Source organism: Fundulus heteroclitus, chromosome 10 (assembly GCF_011125445.2).
Source record: "Fundulus heteroclitus isolate FHET01 chromosome 10, MU-UCD_Fhet_4.1, whole genome shotgun sequence".
NCBI classification, from domain to species: Eukaryota; Metazoa; Chordata; class Actinopteri; order Cyprinodontiformes; family Fundulidae; genus Fundulus; species Fundulus heteroclitus.
In genome coordinates, this window is record NC_046370.1 from 28,909,836 (window position 1) to 28,926,728 (window position 16,893).

General features: G+C 42.2%; 2 protein-coding genes and 1 long non-coding RNA gene across 4 annotated transcripts; 1 reads left to right on the plus strand and 2 right to left on the minus strand.

The window, feature by feature from the left end:
• Positions 1 to 287: 287 nt before the first annotated feature.
• LOC105930840 (GTPase IMAP family member 4) lies at positions 288 to 6,001 on the minus strand. Its single transcript, XM_036142465.1, has 8 exons — positions 5,913 to 6,001; positions 5,724 to 5,805; positions 5,318 to 5,395; positions 1,885 to 1,935; positions 1,737 to 1,787; positions 1,589 to 1,639; positions 1,396 to 1,446; positions 288 to 1,083 (listed from the first exon to the last, which is right to left on the minus strand). Exons 2-8 carry the CDS (start codon positions 5,764 to 5,766, stop codon positions 383 to 385), a joined length of 1,026 nt encoding a protein of 341 aa, XP_035998358.1. The 5' UTR covers positions 5,767 to 5,805; positions 5,913 to 6,001; the 3' UTR covers positions 288 to 382.
• Positions 5,676 to 7,751, plus strand: LOC118564400. Its single transcript, XR_004931838.1, has 2 exons — positions 5,676 to 5,853; positions 5,979 to 7,751. It is a non-coding gene; the product is annotated as an uncharacterized LOC118564400 (long non-coding RNA).
• Positions 6,249 to 16,866, minus strand: xrcc6 (X-ray repair complementing defective repair in Chinese hamster cells 6). Of its 2 annotated transcripts, none has more exons than XM_012869249.3 (13): positions 16,764 to 16,866; positions 16,263 to 16,353; positions 15,771 to 15,883; positions 15,413 to 15,554; positions 14,904 to 15,155; positions 12,704 to 12,890; positions 9,647 to 9,833; positions 9,401 to 9,569; positions 9,093 to 9,254; positions 8,463 to 8,592; positions 7,072 to 7,172; positions 6,842 to 6,958; positions 6,249 to 6,746 (listed from the first exon to the last, which is right to left on the minus strand). In XM_012869249.3, exons 2-13 carry the CDS (start codon positions 16,333 to 16,335, stop codon positions 6,547 to 6,549), a joined length of 1,833 nt encoding a protein of 610 aa, XP_012724703.2. In that variant the 5' UTR covers positions 16,336 to 16,353; positions 16,764 to 16,866; the 3' UTR covers positions 6,249 to 6,546. The 2 variants fall into 2 exon arrangements, with proteins under 2 accessions (XP_012724703.2, XP_021175505.2); XM_021319830.2 differs by having other exon boundaries at positions 16,263 to 16,394; positions 16,764 to 16,841.
• Between the last annotated feature and the right edge of the window lie 27 nt (positions 16,867 to 16,893).

The following is a 16,893-nucleotide window of genomic DNA, read 5'->3' on the forward strand; positions in this document are numbered from 1 at the left end:
GACCATGTGAAACGTAAAAAAAAAATAAAATAAAAAATAAATTAATGGGACGGCCATGGGCAATCTATGTAAAACCGCTAAATTACACTACATGTTGATGTTAAGCCAATAAATTACAGATTTATGGGTTTAGAATTTTGTTTTTAAAAATATTTGACAAACTCATTATAGTCTTTCCTTCCTGGTGTTTGTTGGAGAAAACATTGAATAATCTACTACAAAGCACCAACATGCTGTGCACCAAGTTTGATATATATATATATATATATATATATATATATATATATATATATATATATATATATATATATAAAGAGTCCCAAGTACAATAATAATTTTTCATTTTCAAACACCAACATCTCCAGTTCTGTCGTCCCCTTATTTACATATGGCCCAGTTTTTTAGCCAGTGCCGAGGACATGTCATCCAGCAGCCTCTCCCTCAGGTAGTCCTCCCTCCTGTGCACCTCATGAACAAAATGCCCCCTAAAAGTCTTAATCTCCATCACACGATCCACCAAATTTCTGCACAAATCAGTCTGTGCTTCAGGCGGAAGGTCAGGCCTGTTGTCCACAAGCTCTGGTCTCTGACCACATAGAGACAAAGCTCGTTTCAGCTCCCCCGAATCCGCCTCCAGCAGCTGATCCACAGTGCGTCTTCGTCCCAGCCTGTCTGCATGAGTGAGCACTGGAATGATGTATCCCGTGACTCCCTCTCCAAACAGCTCAAGGGTGCCTTGAATAGCTTGGGTGGGGTCCTGGTCGACTGACATGCCGGAGCCTGGAGCTCGGATCACCAGCAGAAAGGCATGTGGACCAGGACTGCTGAGCTGCAGACTCCTTAAGGCCTCCCTGGCCCGACTGGTGTTCCCCAGAGATGTCCCTAAAATATCTGGGGGTTCAATCACTGTTATCTCTCTACCGTCCACAACTGCAGTCCGCTTGGTGCTCTGCTTTATAGGATCCGTGGATGCTCTTGTCTTGTTGCCGCCTAACAAAGTATCTGCTATGGAGGTTCTTCCTCCTCCGCTGGGCCCCAGGACGATCAGCCTCAAATCCAACTTCTCTGTGGTGTCATAGGATCCTACAGGAGGCGATACATCTCTTTAGTATAACTGCTTGAACATTTTCTTTGCAATACTATAAAAAAAGCATGGATTACCAAAGGCCTCAGCGAAATCCTTTAGTGACTTAGATGCAGGATTTCTTAAGTGTTTACGTGACACATAGGGGCATATTACATCATACGTGCTTTCATTGCATAAATCAATAGAATGAATCGTCTCAGTGGAATATTTTAACCACTACCTGAATTAGGTACCAAGGGACAGACTGTGTGTGTGTGTGTGTGTGTGTGTGTGTGTGTGTGTGTGTGAGTGTGAGTGTGAGAGAGGACCTGTAATAGCTCTGATGATGGGAACCGTCCACTGGAACTTGGAGGAAAATGCTGAGGAGACATCAAATTAGATGCTAGTCTAAGTTGTAATTACAGTGTTATGTATTTCTGTTGCTGGAATGTCTACAGGAAATTTTTATTTTAATTCGCAACACATTGAACTAGATGTTACAGAAAAGCAAGATGCGCTCACCAACTAGAAAACGCCACGTTCGGGAAAGCCATTTTACCAGGTTCTTGATTACTGAGGAAAAGGGGAGGAAGAGCAGCGGGTCATTGAGGCGCCTTTGAAATTTCCTATCTGTAATCATCACCATAAATAAGATAAATGCATTTCATACCACGGAGGGTTCCAATCAGGCGGCTCACCCAGCCCCACAGAGCTGACAGACCTGAGAACCAACGAAACGTTTATGTTGGGATTTCAGTTGCAGCCAAGCCTCATGGTGGCGCACGAAGAGTTAAAAAAAAAAAAACACACAAACTCACCAGTTATGTAGCAGAAGAAACGGATCGGCCATCGGATCAGGGCTGGGAGAGCTGCAGGAAAATCAAACGGCTTAAAACTTCTGAAAAAATATTTTTTGCATCATTACAGGACTCTTGTCAAAATATTAAAATATCATATCAATATATTTTGTCACTCGTTTCAGAAGGTGAAACTCATATTGATTCATTACACAGAGTGAAATATGTTAATCCTTTTATTTTTTTTTATAACTTAAGTGATTAAGTTTTACAGATAAGAAAACCCCCAAATATAAGAAAATTTTATATTGTGAAAACGTGAAATATTGGTGCCACACAGTGATCAGCTAATTAACTCAAAACACCTACAAAGGTTTTCTGACTCTCTTAATGGTCTGTCAGTCTGGGTCAGTAGGCGACACAATCATGGAGAAGACTGCTGACTGGACAGATGTCAGGGAGACAGTCGCTGACACCCTCCACTTGGAAGGGAAGCCACAAAACGCCATGGCTGAAGAAGCTAGTTATTCACAGAATGCAGCATCGAGCATCTTCACAGAAAGTTGAGTGGAAGGAAGAGGTGCACCAGCAGCAGGGAGAACGGCTTCATAAGGAGTGTACTGAGGCTGGAGTCAGCACATCCAGAGCCACGACGCAGAGCCAGATCCTAAACATGAGCTACAAATGTCGCATTCCTCGTCTCAAAACTCTCCTGAACCTCAAATGTCAGGAAACTCTAGACTCGGGAAATCAGAAATGTCTTACCTGGGCCAAGGAGACACAGAACCAGCCTTTTATTCAGTCCTCTTCTCAAATTAAAGTAGAATTTGCATGTTGTTTGAATATCAAGGGCCCAGAGAGAGGATGAATGATGGAGAGGGACAGGATCCTCAATGGTTGAAGTCCAGAGCAGAGTTTCCAGTCATTGATATGGGGATCCGGGTCATCTGCTGGTGCTGGTCCACTGGGCTTTCTGAAGTCTACAGTCATCGCAGCCATAGACATTATAGACGTAGACGCGTCATTGGGCGGGTTCTGCCTATGCTGCGATGCGTCAGAGCGTCCGCCATCTTAAATGTGGCAAATCTGCAGTTACTCAGTCACTTAAACAGTATCAGAGGGACTTTAATCTCTGAATATACTTTGTATTCATAGTATTTTTTTTGTAATATTACAAGTTTATTTTCGTATCCCTTTAGCTTCATTCTCCTGAATTTATTCTCCTAAAGAATAAAAATATTTAAAATAATCTAACCTGGCCCTATTACTCCAGGAGTGAAATAATTCTGCAAACTGTGTGTATTCTGGAAATGTTCCCCCTTAATTCTCATGATATGATGTTTTTATCATAACATTATCACTTTTATGTTTGTTTGTTTATTTTTACTTTATTGACCTAGGACTTTTTTTCCTCATATTATTAATTCTACCTCTTTAATACTCACCCAAAAGTCTGTTCCTAAAGGTTCACATGTGACACGGTTTTATGAAATAATGAAGACCACAATGTTTAGATTTAACAAATTGATCCTTATATTATATTATATATATTGTAGCACAGGAATGAGGCATCTTCTCTGATCCACGTTCACAATAACAGAACTCAACTTTTTTTTGCCACATACAATATGGCGGTGACGTTGACGTGCGAACCTGCACCCTATGACGTGTCTATGTATATATGTCTGTGATCGCAGCCATCTACCTGGGAATTCTAGAGCTTGCTTCTGCTGACAAGCTATTTGGAGATGCTGATTTCATTTTCAAGCAGGACTTAGTACCAAACTGCCAGAGGCAGCAACAGCTGGTTCAGTTCGTGGTGATACTGTGCTTGACTGGTCAGCAACCTGGCCTGATCTGAACCCCACGGAGAATCTATGGGGTATTTGTTAAGAGAAAGATTAGAGACACCAGAACCAACAATGCAGATGACCTGAAGGCCGCTACCAGAGCATTCTGGGCTTCCTGAACACCTCATCAGAACCACGGGCCAATCACCTCTATGTCACCTTGCACTGATGCAGTAATTCAGGCCAAAACACACCCAAACAAGTAGAGAGCACAGAGATAAAGCCTGAAATGAGGACTTTTCAGAAGTTAAAATACCCTCTTTCATTGAGCTTATGAAATACTCACATTTTCCGAGACTGAATTTTGGGTTTTCATTACCTGTTAGCCATAACCAGGAACTCAGAAATGAAGGCTTGAAATAGTTCAACAGTTCACTCTATGTGTAATAAATCCATTTAATATATGAACTTCACTCCAAAATGAGTGAACAAAAATATAGAATTTATGCATGATATTCATTTTTTTTCCATTTATTAACATTTTATGCATTATAAAGTAGAAAAACACTGGGAAGATGTTTTTTTTCTAGGGGGTATAGTGGGCATACATTTGGTCAAGTTACTACCACAAACTTTAATGTATTTTATAGGGATTTTATTCTATTTGATATAGGAAAACAGGGGAGAAGTTCATAGTGAAGGTGAAGGAAAATAACTCGCTGTTTTATCGTTCTTTTTCCAACAACAGAAATAAGCCTTGATAAGAACCTTTCTGACATTTAGTTCAACTCTTCTTTGAGGTTCTGCCACATTGGTTTTAAAGCTTGAATAGCCTGTGACAAAGCATCTTCATTTGATTTAAATCCAGACTTTGACTAGGCCACTCCAAAACCTTCGTAACGTTTTTGGTTGCTACTCAAAGGGAGACTTCTTGTTGTGCTTCAGATTGTTGTCGTGCTCCATGACCCGAATACTCTGGTGTTTAGAGTCAAACACTGATGGATGGACGTTCTCCTTCAGGGATTTCTGGTAGCGAGAAGAATTCATGGTTCCATCACTTACGTTAGGCCTTCCAGTGACTGTAACACTACCACCACTGTGTTTTATTGTCAGTATGATACTCTTTCTGAAATAGGTCTACTTTGCTAGTTTTACATCTGGTATAACTCAGACTCAGACCCCAAGAGAGGTGTACAGAACATTTCTTCAGAAGTTCATTAGGATGGCTTTGGCATAGGTGAGTTGGGTCTGCAGTGATCAGGCCTGCATACAGCCAGTGAAAATAAACTCATTTTACAAAACATGGTTCAGCACAGATATTTCATGATTAAACAAGAGTTGAGTTTTTTTTTTAAAGCCAGTTTCAAATGTTCCTCCTGATTGATGTTAAAAAATGTTTGCCGATCTGAAACATTTAAGTGTTACAAAAGAAGCAAAAGCATCTAAAATAAATCCTCTGGGGGGACAGATATTGTGATGCATGCTGTATGTAGAGGATCAGACAAGCCTGTCCCAACAAAAACCTATTTTAACTCAGTTAAGTAGGGTAAACTCCAAGCTCCATGCTTCAGTTGAAGACGAATGGGTAGAACAATGCAGCCACTGTGTAATTTTTTTTTTCTTTCAAAATGAGATAGTAAATATGGAAGGTGACGGTGACTGACTTTGTGAAAATCTGTAGAGAAGATAGCCCACCACAGCGAAAGTCCCCATCTGGACATTGCTGCCGCTCTGGAACCACCCTAAAGAAGATGAAGGAGGGACATTAGTACAGCAGAGCTATCTCCCACTCATGGTGGATGTCTGTGTAGAGATGTGTGTCTGCACACGTATCACGGGTTACAAGGCATTCCAGGATTAGTCTGATTACAGCATGAGGCTTTCTGAAGCAGGGTAAGAAATACATTTCTACATTCATTATGTCCATATAGCTTAGTTCCCACAGAGTTCTCGCCCAAATGCAGGCAGGTGATTATTTAATCATGCAGCATTGTCACTTGTTTAGTACAATAATAATAGACTGCAGGTTTTTTTTTTTTATAAAGATAACATAGATGCTGAATTTCCTACCAGTAGAGGCATCCTGAGCGTTGTTTTCACACTGACACTCCATTTCTCAGCAACGGACACAGCATCGATCTTTGTTAAAGTTCTACAAACAGGAAGTGGATCAAGTCCTTAGTAGGCTCTCAATGAGAGGGTAAAAACAACAGATCAGTGGTGTTCAGTCTGTTAGCAAATTGTATCTGAAGTCATTACCTTGTGTGTGTGTGTGTGCTGAAATCAACTCCGCCAGGAAATGACATTTAGTTTCAATGTGTCCAGATCTGACGCAGCTCACACGTGGGAACGTTTTTATTCCTGCTGAGTGCTAAGACACTCCCTGCCCTGGCCTGCCCTCAACAGGAACGCTGCTTCCAGTTTATTGAGCTGAACAATGAGGTGGGGGAAAAAAAAAAAAAAAACTCCAAGTATGCGTATAATTAGGCCTCCCTTTGGACTGGCACACCTTCGTTCCAGCAGAACTGGAAATGCTGCCCAGCAACTACAGTGCACAATCTCTTTCAGTTTGAAATAATACAAACTAGAGGCGCCTTTATATAAAAAAAAAAAAGTTTAATTCAACACATCATCAGTCATACAATTTGTTTTGTTTCCTTACAAACATGTTCCTACACAGTATTTCTTGTTGGTTTTATTTTCTTTACAGTGTTGTAGTCAGCGTCACCTAGAATGGGAGATCTTGGAAATTCCAATGTGATATTTGGGCAAATTGGGATTTTCACAATATGAGGAAATTAAGACAATTAGCTTGCTGACCCTGAATAAGGTCATTTTACTGGCACTTCCTTTTTAAACCTTGCTGGACATTGAGAGGGTTTCTGAAATGTCCTCATGAACCCATTCGCTCGCTCAGAGCATCTATTAGATCCTGCTTCTTGGTCCCCGTGGTTCTGATCCCAAACTGCTTGCACGCCTCCTTTAGCATCGGCACGGTCAGCTTTGCCAGCGTACCGTTCTGCATGTGGGTCTTCAACTCGTCTTCTGTCACCTCCACCTTGGGCTTCTTCTCAGCTCCACCTCCAGCATCGGCTGCATGCAACCAAACATATATGATCAAATACTGCGTCAGATCTGCAATATGGCAGCAATAAACAAATCCAAAATAAGAGAACTCAGAGTCTGACCCGTTTTACGCTTGGGAGCGGGTTTGGTCTCTGGATTGTACCCGGCAGGGTAGACCAGATCTTTAAACTCTTCAACCAAAGGGCCGAGTCGTTGGTCAATCTGGTCCACTTTTGGCACTGAGGTGGAAAAAAACAAAAAACAAAAAAAACACAAGAAAAATGGTCCAGAGTTCAGTTCAGATAAAAGTAGAGAGTTTGATGGACAACAAAGCTTTTAATGTGCTTCTTACTGATGAGATCCTCTATGTCCTCTGGAGCCATCATGTCCAGAGCCAGGGCCTCCAGGTTCCTGAAATGCTGCTGGAGGACAGGGTTCTCAAAAGCATCACTCCTGTATGACATTAAAACAGAAGGAAGCAGCTGAAATGTGATGCTGTCACATCTATCTACCGATTTCTGAATCCCAAATCAAAGCTGTGGGGCTTAGTCAGGCTATACGGTCTGAATATGGTTAGAGAATTTACAGTTTCCACACACAATTACCGGCACGTCAGGCAAAAACGTGTAAAAAAAACTCCAACCTTTATTTCTCTACATTCACTTAATACAGGGGAAAAAACAAACTCATGGATAACATGATTACTGGCACTGCTAATAGAATCAATGTTAGTTTAGCTTTTTTTTTTTAAACTTATACTCAATATATGAGATGATCAGGGTGTTCTACAAATTTCTAATGACTTATCCATGCATAAGTGAGACATGACACAAAGGCCTCTATCTTTTAGCCACTCTTAAAAATCAAAAAGAAAACATCTTTACAAGTCATAAAATGGCTACGAGGAAAACACTTGTCACATCTATGGTGAAACTAAAAATTATGATTTTAAAGCAACTACAACTGTGAAAAACCGGACTGAACGAGGACTCCGGTTTATCTTGTCACCGTACACAGTAAGGAGGTAAAAAAATTAAATAAAATCTGCCATGGTCACGGTAAAGTCATAGACAGTACACTTATCGACAGTCTTAGGCAAAGTCTTTCACTGGGAGAGAAGTGTGATAAAATCTCTGGTCCTGGACTTGGATGAACTTAGTCTGTAGTCAGTCGCTGTGACTGATAGCCATTCTGCCAGTTTAGCTCACAGCACATGGCTCCACAAGCAACCTACAAAAACTATGAAGCTGACAGACGATGTCTGTCCAATGTCTGATTATTATCCACTTTTCCCCAAACGTGAGCCCGTCCACTTCTGTCTCCTGTCTCTCTTTTTAGCATATGACTTTAAAGGGTCACTAATGAGTGTTAACTCCCATAACGATCTAGCCATTTACCGTTGGACTAATTTCTCTGTTGAACCCTTTTGCTGCAAGTCTGTCGCAAAAAATAAAAAAAATAAAATATTGGCTAGCATGGCATCTTCCATCGTCACCAAGTTCACCTGGCTCCTGAGAGCGACCCATTCTTTCACAAATGTTTGTAGAAACAGTCGGCATGCCTAGGTGCAGGATTTTATACATCCGTGGCCACGAAAGTAATTGCAATACTTGATTTTGATTATTTCAATGGGTGATTGAATACTTTGTGATGAGTGGCAACGTAGTGCATTTACCAGGGGGAGGACAGAGCTGGAGTTTAACGGCAGAGTTCCTCACTCCGGGTCTCTTCTTCAAAACGCACCTGTATTTGAAGCGAAGCTTGTAGATGATCTCCTTCATTTTGTCAACCTGTGTTTGTGAGGCTGGTGGACATCTGGGAGGATCAACAGTTCGCAAGTCGTCCGCAAACGGCAGGTAGATGACATTGAAACCTGATGAAGGGAACAGAGAGAACATCTACATACATCTATGGAAGAAAGTGTTGTGTGAACACTACAGGCAACAGAGAGACAATATGTTGTTCCAACGTAAAAATCCTGATGGCAAGGTTCCTACACATGTTTCACTTGAAACCTCTAGACCTTTTCAGAGCCTACTTTCTAGATCAGTCCCTTAGGATCATTTTCAAATAAAATACTAAAATTCACTTTCAATCTATGGCAGATATTTCTACGTTGGGCCGGCTTTAGGTAAAGAAACCGGACAAACTACAGACTGGAAGGAAGGACGGACAGAAGGATAATAGGAGGAATGGGAGGTAGGACACAATGAAGAATAGGAAAGAAGGAAAAAGGAGAGAAGGGAGGAAAGAAGGACAGATACAAGGAAGGAAGGTAGGACATGACAAAAAAGAAAGGACAGAAGGAAACTGTTTCTTTACTGTATGTGTCAGGATGTTGTGCGAGACATCACAGCCTCAGCAGTGTTTTACCTGGAGGAGTAATCTGTACCTTCCCTTCGTCGACCTCTTCCATCTGAGGCACCAAGGCAACAAATCTAGGGGGATAGTTTCGGCGGAAGATACCGCGACACAGAGCAAACACCTTTCTCTCACTGCACTTCTTCAACAGGGCAGAGAACAGACAGGCACTTCCTGGTGGAAACAAACCGAAGAGTTTTACTGCAGCACAGAAGATGAGAAAACTGTGAACAGCTGTTTCAAGTGAGCGGCTTAGCTTTCGAAGAATTTAAATTGCAAGAAGCCTACGGCGTTCCAAGTCTAGAGGTGGGCAGGTCTACCTTTGACATTATCCTCCTCAGGGTAGATGAAGACAGAAGGTCGGATATGATGATGCAGCTTGAGTTTTTCCATTGGTTTAAAGCCAATCAGAAACAGGCCCGGCTCGTCAAACTTCTTGATGGCGTTCACCTCATCACTCTCCATCACTATTTGTTTCCTACCGTACACCTACAATACACACACACAGGATAATTTAATACTAAAAAACAAAGGATCCTTTCTATTTAAAGCCTGTTGGCATGTACCTGTGCCTTCTTTAGATCACTGGGCAGCAGCAAGCTGCCGGTCTGAGTGTGGAAAGTGCGGGTTTTGCTGCGCACCGGCTCATTTGTTTCCCTGTAGAGTCTGATAGGGGCGGGTTTCCGAGCTCCAACGGCGGTTGCATACATTCCCACCGCTACATTTAGACCCTCACCGAGACTCAAGCTTAGCCTAAACACAAAGCAGCACGGTGGTGAGCAGGGGGTGAACACATAGTGTAACAAAACAAAAACAAAAACTAAGCAAAAGGTGAATAAACAAGAGACTGGTGAAGATTCTCCGTCATCTAGGTCATGATCGTTCCAAAACAAGTTAAAAAACAAAACAACTGGACTTTTTTCCAAAGTTGGAAGATGTTTCGCTTCCCATCCAGAAAGCTTTCTCAATTCAAAATTCTGGAGTAATGTGAAGTTCCAAGCTTTATATTATTGCCCAAAAAGGCCTTGTTATGGTTTAGATAACGTGCAAATTAAACCGAAACTGGTCCACCCCCTTATAATGGGGAGTCGTTGGGGTCATTGTTGGCCTGCAAATTAACCTGAAACTGGCAAAGGGGTGGACCAGTTTCGGTTTAATTTGCACGTTATCTAAACCATAACCATTGCCCTTTATGGGCAATAATATAAAGCTTGGAACTCCACACTACTCCAGAATTTTGAATTGAGAAAGTTTTCTGGATGGGAAGCGAAACATCTTCAAACTTTGGAAAAAAGTCCAGTTGTTTTGTTTTTTAACTTGTTTTGGAATAAACAAGAGAAGAAAAGGATTGGTAAAAGGGCATCATTAATGACAGGAAATCAACAAGAGAACGGGAAATATTTCTTAAAATTACGTTCTACAGGGTCCGAAGTTTGCATAAGCAAATATTCTTATCACTTTAACAATTTGTGAGAACCCAAGTGATGTCAAGTCATGATTGGCTTCTGATAGGATCATTCAAAACATGGGAGATAAATGGCAGCCAATCACATCAAACCCACTGCTTCTTTTTGTGGAATCATGGGAAAATAAAAAAATAAAAATAAAAAATCAGGCAAGGAAGGGAACTGTGGACCTGCGCAAGTCTGGTTCACCCTTGGGTACCGTTTTAGAGATGCCTGAATGTGGCACATTCCTCTGCTCAGACAATTAAATGCTTTATATAAACAAACCCATGGGATTATGCAGCAATTATAACATTTAGGAACATTTAGGAGATGGGTTCTGTGTCCCAGAAATGGACATGTTTGGGTGGAAAACGTTTGGCCGTGAACTCCAGAACAAAAGCAAAAGACTGTATGAAGATGCGTCAGCAGGGACACCTACCCAGCTGGCTCTGAGCTCTCTCTTCGGTCCTATTTAAAACTTGTGGGCATCTTGTGGCCTATAAACCTGAGATATCAGTACTGTCAGGAGCAATGGGCCAAAATTCAAGCAATACTGCAAGAAACTACTTAGCAAATTTAAGTTAGTTAGAAGCTAGAATCCACCTGGGGTTTGGGTAGATTTGCTGCTTTTATAAAATATTCGGAAAGGATTTTTTTCCCCCACAGCTCAAAACATTTGCTCCTTAAAGCCGCAGTAGGAAGTTCTGAGAAAACCGTGGATTTAGCCTGGAAATTTGAACAAGCACACCTTACAGGTCCCTCCCACACGGTGCGGTGCTGCTCCGATGTTCCCCCTTGTTTTACTGCGGGCTCGGTCTAATTCTTTTTAGTTTGCTTTTCGTCATCTTCTGTGTATCTGTGTTTGTTTTCAGAGCAGGTGCCACTGGAGAAATTGCCAGTTTTCCTGTATTGTTACGTCGTATCTGCAGTCTTGAGCTTGAGTTATGGTAGTGCTGTGCGAGGCAGGGGGTGCGAGAAGCGCGTATACAAGACTGATTAACACTGCTTACAACCAATCAAAGCCAGACATTCCTCCTGGCTCTGATTGGTTGTTTCTGACTGGGAGCGGTACATCTCTGCAAATGCTTTAAAAGAGTGAAAGACTGTCTAACCACATTCAGTGGCTTTAATGTATTATTGCATCATGTCAGTGACAAATCTGATCACTATGCTCTCCTGATATGCTGCAGACTCATGCGCCTGCTGCATCCGTTTCGTAAGGATTTGGTTTGTTACCTTCTTCCAGCACAGCATTATGGAGACGTCTCCACCAGAGTAGTGATCACTGAGCTATATAATACACTGGAGTGCTGATTTTGCCGAAAAACTGAAGTCACTGGCCGCCATCTTGCTACTCCCTACTCTCACAGAATCCCATAGGATTTGGTTGCAACAACAAGCAGTTTTCTGGCTGAGTGAAAACGTTTCACAGGTAATTCTACAGTCAGTGGATGTTCTAACATTATCAGCTACTAGGAAATTAGGTGCTGAAATATTTTACATGTTATTCATATTAAATATATATAAATGTATAAATAAGTATGTGTATATGTATATACGTATAAATATGTATACACATATGTAAATATATGTTTTTGTATATTGTTATTTATATATTTATAAATGTTAAACATATATATTTAAATGAATAAAATGCAAAATATTTCAGCACATGACTTTCTCAGTACTTGATAGTTTTAGAACATAACATAAAACTATATGGCATTTGAGATTTTAAAAGTTTTAAGCCCCCCCTGAACATGAGAAAATCCTCGTTATTCGATGCTGTAGCGCACATATTCCCTAGTTACTGGGGGGAAATAGGGAGTACCAATATGGCGGCTGGTGGCTTCAAAGCGACTCGTTCAAACAGACGGTGATCAGCACTCCATTGTATTATATAGCTCAGTGGTAGTGATGGGCGCCAGCTGGAAGAAATTTCTTAACTTTCCTGGATAAAAATGTGGAACTGTATTAAGTATAGCTTTGTGCGTATTCGCTTAACCTAGGTGTCTCCTTTGAGGGAGTCGCTTGTTTTTGGAGTATTTGTTGCAACCAAAAGTTATACTTAGATGTATGTTTAGAGTAAAACAAAATGGCAAAACTGACAAATAGCTGAAGAACAAAAACTGATTTGTTTGTGTACAAATAGAAAAAAAAAAGTGTAGTTGGTACCTGGCCAAGGCTCTCTTTTTGGTGTCTCTGGCCCGGACCCGTTTCTGGAGGTCGTCCAGTTTGTCACAGGGCTCCAGCTGCAGCCCAAGCTCGCTCTCGTCCTCCGGCGGACTCACAATATCTCGGAAGAAGAGTGAGACGTCGAAGCCGCCTGGTTTGATCAGGTGCATTAAATCGATGAAAACACCTGAGGACAGCCAGAGGAGTCGGGGGCGACCCGATACAGACTGATGAAACATGAATCTGCAGACAGTTTGTGTGTCAAATACTGCTGTAAACTCACTGGCTGTTTGTTAGAAAGCAGGTTTGATTTACAAGTGACAGTCACGTTAAACGATTAGGACACCCTGCAAGACAGCCGTGTCTTTTTCGAACATATTTAGAAATTAGAAACATGGATATTTATTATAACTTTTAATAATAAATGTAGATTTCAGTAAAATAAATGACCAATTATAGGACACCTCCATTTATTCCAACTTGAAATGGGTCAAATCACACACACGTCAGGCTCACGTAATGAGAAAATCATTAGTTGGCATTTTAAGGGATGTTTGATCAGTTTCAACCTCTCAGGCATTTAGCTTGGTGCTCCTGACTGTTGAGGCGGGAGTGAACTGTGGGATCCACAGAGCTGCCTGGGGCCCTCAGAGAGAAGATTGGAGCATCTTATGAGTCTGGGAAGGGTTTTAAAAGGGTCTTAAAAGGACTTCAATTCAGCCACTCCAGTATATGTAAAATAGTTAACAAATAGAAGACAAAAAAAAACAAAACAAAACAAAAAAAAGCAATCATACTCTCTTCTGGCTGCCCAAGCAAGTCCGTCCTTAGAGCAGACCGTGGGGTGCTAAGAAATGTCTCCAAACACACTAAAGTAATGCTACAGCAACTACATGGGGCTCAATCTGCTGTTAATGTTAAAGTGAAAGTCAGAAAGAGACTGATTGTACAGGTTTAACTTTCGTAGGAAGTGTGCGAGGAGGAAACCTTTGGCTCTCTAAGAAAATCATCAAGACTAGACTGATGTCTCCTAAAGAAAATGTCGAAAAGGCCAGAAAATTTGGAATAATGTTCTGGAACCAGATGAGTCCAACGTTAAATTAATTATCTGGACACCAGAACAGAAAACATGTTTGACATAAGCCAAATCTAAGATTCCAGGGAAAGAAGCTCATACCAGCTGTGAAGCATGGAGGGGGAAGTGTCATGGTTTGGGGATGCGTGGCTGCAGCAGGACCCGACCAGCTTACCATCATGGAATCTACCAGAAAGTCTACCACATGTCAGGCCGTGCTTGGGTGGAAAAGCGAGTCAATTGTTACAAAAAAAAAAAACAGATCTTGGACCTTGGCACCTACCCTAGTACTCCCTTATTATGCTACACTATGGTTTTTGGGTGTGGGACGATGGGCCTTCTGAGCAGGGCCTCCATTTTTGCCATTATTGTGCAGTGTTTGTCCCCTTGCTCCTGCTGCAAAGCCTGTAGCAGTCCAGTGGTGTTTGTTTGTTTGTTAGGTAGGTAGATACGGTTTTCAGATTTCCTTATTGTAGAGCAAAACTGCCCTGTCACATGTAGGCAAGCATCTGATTCATATGGTATGCCTGAAACGCTGCAACAGCACACATAATGAAAAATAAATAAATTAAAAAAAGAGTAGAAAGCTGAAGCATAAATGACACCAAAGACAGGCTGGAAATTAGGAAAAGTCCTAGTTCCGGGCTAACTTTCTTTTGACCAACGTCAGAGACGGATAAATGGCTTCAAGAAGGAATTTTCTAAAAATGTGTCAGCCAACGGGATGAGCCTAACTTTTCCTCCGTTAGAATACAGATAGACCTCATTCAATGAGTGAAAAAAATAAATAAAAATTTTCTGCTTTTACCTGTGAATAAAGTCTCTTTCTCCAGTGCTAAATAAAACAAAAATTAGGCATCAATTTGTGAGCCCTGTGACGGAGCGGCGACCTTTTCAGGGTGTACCCCGCCTCCCACTTACTGACCGCTAGAGATAGGAACCAGCCTGACAACTTACCCCCCCAATCATGAACGGATCAGCGCATATAAACGACGGACTGGTTGATTTGTTAACTTTTATTTTGAAAGAACTGAATACTTAATAGGGTGTCCTAATTTTTTTTTCTTGACTACAAGGGCAGAAGAGGTTTCTGTAAGCCGGGGCAGCTTTGCTCCTCAGACTGACCCGTCTCCTTCAGGTCACTGGCTTTGGTGCGGGCCTGTCGGTCCTTTGCGCTGTCGCCTCCGTGCGGTTCGTCCCTGCAGGTGAAGATCATCAGCCGTTTGTGCGAGAGGCGCAGCTTGATGTCACTGTAGAGGTTGGCGCAGCACCACAGGGCGTCGCCGAGAGACGTCTCCCCACTTCCCATGGTCTGTGCAGCCAGCTGCGCCCCCTTCTCTCCCCGCAGGGCATCCACTTCCTGAACTCGCTTTGCACCTGCGGGTTAAGGTTTCAAAGCGGTTAAACGTAAAAGTCACTCGTTGAGTTACTCTTGAAACCTGCGCTAAAGTCAACAAAAAGGTCGGCGTCTCAATTCCTAACAACCCTTTTTACTACTGGACAGCTACTCGTTACTGGTCCTAATCCAGACAGGGTACAAGTCCCACTAATTGGTCAAATAAACTGTACTTTATGCAAATCACTGTTGGCATGCAGGGCAGACGCAGAGCAATCGAGAGTTTAAAGCATCTCACCTGGTTCATCGAGATCGTGGTACACGTAAACATGTTTGAATGAGTTCCTGGGGTTTTTGCTCTGCTCCGTGCCATAAAACACCAAAGCCACCAGGTCCCTGTGACTACTGATGATCTTACTGGTGTACACGCTGCGCACAACCTGCAACAACACAAGATGCAGACGGGGCGGAAGATAAAGACGAGATGACAGTTCAAATCTGTAACCAATCAGATATAATGTCTTCTGTCATATCGCAGGCTGTCTCTTATAAATAACTTTCTAGTTGTTTTAAAGCAATATAGAAAGCAAAGGGAGGGTGAAAAACAAAGAGGAAAATCAGCGAAAAACAACAACAAAAACAACCGAGGATCTGACCTGCATGGTCATGTCAAAGTTAGAGGGTTGTCCATCTTCGCCTTTGATGAACATTTCCTTGGAGGCGTCGACCAAGAAGACCAGGCTGTCTCTGCCTGAGACTTTGTAGTCTCCTGTCAAAGACAGACAACTGGGTTGATTTGCGATGCCTGACCTTTCGAAACCGATCCAAACCCAGCACCGTGTTGTTTTATTGTTGCCAAATTTGCCCTCATGAAATCCATGCATCGTTTTCCCACACGGCTCAAAAGTTTGCTGCCCCTTTAAACAACAAGTGGCAAGATATCAAGTGCTTTAAACAGAGGAATTTAATAATGCAAGTGGAGAACATGGTGAGTGACTGATCAGAGGCCTTATGTGATGTCACAATGAACCTGTGCCGGCGGAAGCTTGTCTTTGGGAGTGAATTGAAATGCGATTAGAAGAAGTTGCGGCAACAACACAGCGGGGTTTGGTGCAGCTCGGACACAGAAAGGGATGAACTTGGTTTACCGCCAGCCAGCTCCGCTTCCTCTTGCTCCTGCTCCTCGTCCTCATTCTGGTAGTACGCGTTCCACTCCGCCATTTGGCCAGCTTTCAGCCTCTGTAACACAGGATGGAGACGTCTCACCGAGACGCCTAAGACTGTACGTCCATGCTTCCAACGTAAAAAGCGTAGCTTAAGCAGAAACCTCGTATTCACAGTCCCTCCCGACCCGACGCGTATTTACGGAGCTGACAAGGAACAAGGGACAAGGAAACTCACAAATGCGCACATGGTAACTAACCCCATTCGAGTTTAGAAAGTTATAGCGGTTTACTTACGCCATTATTATTACTAAACTACGGACAACAAGATAACGCTTGCTAGCTTAGCTTGTAACAGCCCTCTGTTGTTTTAATTGCAATTTGCAGGCGACTTTTTATATCTTCCTACTACTAGTGATGCTTTTAAACTATATAAGCTACACTTAAACCCCAAAAAAAGACACTCAGATGTAATGTATCACTTACCGTGCTCCGTTGTCCACAACTACTGCCTCCAAGCTACAAGTCCAGGCTAGTTTCAATGGGAGGCGAACGAGGACGTGAACTGCCCCCTGTACGGAAGCGCGGTGGTGCCACAACTTCTTCTCGTGGGAAG

Excerpts from the sequence above, each read along its gene's own strand:
- LOC105930840 (XM_036142465.1), bottom strand. The coding sequence starts at position 5,766 with ATGGAGTGTCAGTGTGAAAACAACGCTCAGGATGCCTCTACTG. Across the intron at positions 5,396-5,723 it reads CGCTCAGGATGCCTCTACTG|GGTGGTTCCAGAGCGGCAGC; the intron begins GTAGGAAATTCA and ends CATCTTCTTTAG. Across the intron at positions 1,788-1,884 it reads TTTCTTCTGCTACATAACTG|GTCTGTCAGCTCTGTGGGGC; the intron begins GTGAGTTTGTGT and ends GTTGGTTCTCAG.
- xrcc6 (XM_012869249.3), bottom strand. The coding sequence starts at position 16,335 with ATGGCGGAGTGGAACGCGTACTACCAGAATGAGGACGAGGAGCAGGAG. Across the intron at positions 15,156-15,412 it reads CCACGATCTCGATGAACCAG|GTGCAAAGCGAGTTCAGGAA; the intron begins GTGAGATGCTTT and ends CTTAACCCGCAG. Across the intron at positions 8,593-9,092 it reads GGTACAGATTACTCCTCCAG|GTTTCAATGTCATCTACCTG; the intron begins GTAAAACACTGC and ends TCCCTTCATCAG.